The sequence below is a fragment of the Beta vulgaris genome, chromosome 2 (assembly GCF_026745355.1).
Source record: "Beta vulgaris subsp. vulgaris cultivar EL10 chromosome 2, EL10.2, whole genome shotgun sequence".
NCBI lineage: Eukaryota > Viridiplantae > Streptophyta > Magnoliopsida > Caryophyllales > Amaranthaceae > Beta > Beta vulgaris.
The window spans coordinates 36,000,691-36,004,099 of NC_079203.1; the positions used below are offsets into that span (position 1 = coordinate 36,000,691).

Sequence of the window (3,409 nt, forward strand, 5' to 3'; positions counted from 1 at the left end):
TTCAAATAATAAAATACGAAGGAAGTATAAATTGAAATGATAAAAAATCGTCTCAATCCATATTCATCATACGCATTAATGTAAACAATATTCAATACCAAATTTTAAGTATCATCCCACACCACAGTACCAACTAAATTTGATCACATCCCACCAGCCACCACTCAACCATTATCTTACCCTTCTTCTTCACACATGCATTGAGGATCACTTGTCTCCCAATATCTCTACTTTCCATTGCCTTCTTATCGTGCTCAAGTGTTATATAGTTATTTTTGGCTACTGCCCATTTACGATCCCGATCCTAGGTTAGGACATTTTGGTAAATTCGTACTATCTGAGATGGGATCTTAGAAGGATAATAAAGTAAAAAAAAAAGCATCTATAGCATTTCTCTCTCTTATAAAACCCTAAATCTTACTCTCTTTGCTTCTTTCATTCACTTTCTTCCTCCTCTCACTGCGGCTAGGGTTTTGGCGAAGCTTATTCTATCTGGTAAGTCTCTCTCTCTCCTACTTTGTTTCTTCATGATCTTATACATTTCTTTGATTTTTGTTTATCTTTCAAAAAAATGAGATGTCATTTCTTCTGTCATTTTGTTGAATCAAATTATTTTGTTCTTTATTGTTGTACATAGATTTGAGTTATAATCTGTGTATTGTTGCATGTATTTGATGTGATCTATCTTATTTTGACTTGCTTGTTTATTGGATTTTACTTCACTATCTTAGATCTGCTGCTCAGTGTATTTTTCATCGTTTGTGAAAATGTTCATTTCATTTTGTTTTTCCGTGAGTTGATTTTAGTTTTGGATCGAATTGAAGCTTGTTGAACCTCGGATTTGATTGTAATTTTGAGGATGATAAGTGATTAATGTTGTTTGCTACTTAAATGTTGAGGATATTTGTTGTTTCTGAACTTTGAGGAATTTGGAAATTGAGTAGATTTTCTGGGATTAGATGATTTATCTGGTGTTAGATTATTATGATTTTAAATTGTAGATTGTAATGTGAATAATAAATCATTGGGTGCCAGATGTTATGATTTGCGCTGTTGATGTGAATATGGTATCTGTTATGTTTTATTTGTTGCACTAGACAGTTATATTTGATATGCGATTTCGACTTAATAATGTGCTATAGGTAATATTTGTAGCTTTAATTTGTTATACTTGCTGTAAGTCTCGATTCAAGAAATGCTACTAAAAATTAGCATCTCTTGTCATACACGGTTAGTAATGTGCCGCGCTGAATTTGGCTGTGTTTTTATAATTATTGTTGTGGAGGTCATCAGATTTTCTGTTGGTTATTAGGTTTTAACTACTTTTGTTTTTTTTGTAGCTTCACAAATTTAATCATGGGAAAGGAAAAGATTCATATCAGTTTGGTCGTCATTGGCCATGTCGATTCCGGAAAGTCGACCACTACTGGTCACTTGATCTACAAGCTTGGTGGTATTGACAAGCGTGTGATCGAGAGATTTGAAAAGGAAGCTGCTGAGATGAACAAGAGGTCCTTCAAGTACGCCTGGGTGCTCGACAAACTTAAAGCAGAGCGTGAGCGTGGTATTACTATTGATATTGCTTTGTGGAAGTTTGAGACCAACAAGTACTACTGCACAGTCATTGATGCCCCCGGACATCGTGACTTTATCAAGAACATGATTACTGGTACCTCCCAGGCTGATTGTGCTATCCTCATTATTGACTCCACCACTGGTGGTTTTGAGGCTGGTATCTCCAAGGATGGTCAGACCCGTGAGCACGCACTTCTTGCCTTTACTCTTGGTGTCAAGCAAATGATTTGCTGCTGTAACAAGGTATAGATTACCACTGTTATTATTTTATATATGTAATAGATCATGTCCTCTGTGATTGCTCCTTGTGTAATTTAAAATTTTCCTTGCATTGTTCTGATACTTGGTCTGTTTCCTGAAATAGATGGATGCCACCACCCCCAAGTACTCAAAGGCTAGGTACGAGGAAATCGTGAAGGAAGTCTCTTCATACCTGAAGAAGGTTGGTTACAACCCAGACAAAATCCCATTCGTTCCCATTTCTGGGTTTGAGGGTGATAACATGATTGAGAGGTCCACCAACCTTGACTGGTACAAGGGACCAACTCTTCTTGAGGCCCTTGACTTGATCAATGAGCCAAAGAGGCCCTCAGACAAGCCCCTTCGTCTCCCACTCCAGGATGTGTACAAGATTGGAGGTATTGGAACAGTGCCCGTTGGACGTGTTGAGACCGGTGTCTTGAAGCCTGGTATGCTTGTTACTTTTGGTCCTACTGGATTGACCACTGAAGTTAAGTCAGTGGAGATGCACCACGAATCTCTTCCAGAAGCTCTCCCTGGTGACAATGTTGGCTTCAACGTCAAGAATGTTGCCGTCAAGGATCTCAAGCGTGGTTTCGTTGCTTCTGACTCCAAGAATGACCCTGCCAAGGAGGCAGCCAATTTCACTGCTCAGGTGATCATCATGAACCACCCTGGACAGATTGGAAATGGTTACGCCCCAGTGCTCGATTGCCACACCTCCCACATTGCTGTCAAGTTTGCTGAGCTTGTGACCAAGATTGACAGACGTTCAGGTAAGGAGATTGAGAAGGAGCCCAAGTTCTTGAAGAATGGTGATGCTGGTATGGTTAAGATGATTCCCACCAAGCCTATGGTGGTGGAGACTTTCTCAGAGTACCCACCCCTTGGTCGTTTCGCTGTCAGAGACATGAGGCAGACTGTCGCTGTTGGTGTCATCAAGAACGTCGAGAAGAAGGATCCAACCGGTGCCAAGGTTACCAAGGCTGCCCTCAAGAAGAAATGAGTTGTTTCAATCGTCTAAATTGAATGTTCTGTTATTGTGGTTAGGTTTATGTGAGTCATGGTTTAGGCTTTTAGAACGAAGATTTATGAATTATGAGTACTGTTTTGTATCTTTAATCTTTCTGAGTTCTTATTTTGTGAGCAGCTCGGGATTTATTTAAAAACTTCTGTCTGCTTTCAGTTTGAGTCTGGACAATATTTATACTTCTGTTTTGTTTTAAACGCAACAGTTGCCAAAACTTCTCTGAGTTCTTATTTTGTAAGCAGCTCGGGATTTATTCAAAAACTTCTGTCCCTTTGCTTTCAGTTTGAGTCTGAACAACATTTATATTTCTTCCGTTTTATTTTAAACGCAATAATTGTAGTGGTATGGACTTTTAGTTGAAATTTTTCATGGGGTGATTAGAAGAAGAAAAGGACATGTGATTATATTTGAGTGGAGAGAGAAAGTGGGGCCTAAAAGAAAAAAAAGAAGGGGAAACTTGCTGGGAGCTACCACCACCATGAACCACTCCAATCAATGCTGCCACACTACCAGTCTGCCACTACTAGCAACTAACACCACTACTATGAGTCTACGACACCAACC

The 3,409-nt window shown here is 39.2% G+C and overlaps 1 protein-coding gene across 1 annotated transcript; it reads left to right on the forward strand.

Moving 5' to 3' along the window:
* The first annotated feature begins 338 nt into the window (after positions 1–338).
* LOC104886835 (elongation factor 1-alpha) lies at positions 339–3,126 on the forward strand. The gene is made up of 3 exons (XM_010671360.4): positions 339–495; positions 1,341–1,818; positions 1,940–3,126. The coding sequence occupies exons 2-3, from the start codon at positions 1,357–1,359 to the stop codon at positions 2,819–2,821; spliced, it is 1,344 nt and encodes a 447-aa protein (XP_010669662.1). The 5' UTR covers positions 339–495; positions 1,341–1,356; the 3' UTR covers positions 2,822–3,126.
* The last annotated feature ends 283 nt before the right edge of the window (positions 3,127–3,409 follow it).

Excerpts from the sequence above, each read along its gene's own strand:
- LOC104886835 (XM_010671360.4), top strand. The coding sequence starts at position 1,357 with ATGGGAAAGGAAAAGATTCATATCAGTTTGGTCGTCATTGGCCATGTC. Across the intron at positions 1,819-1,939 it reads TGATTTGCTGCTGTAACAAG|ATGGATGCCACCACCCCCAA; the intron begins GTATAGATTACC and ends TTCCTGAAATAG.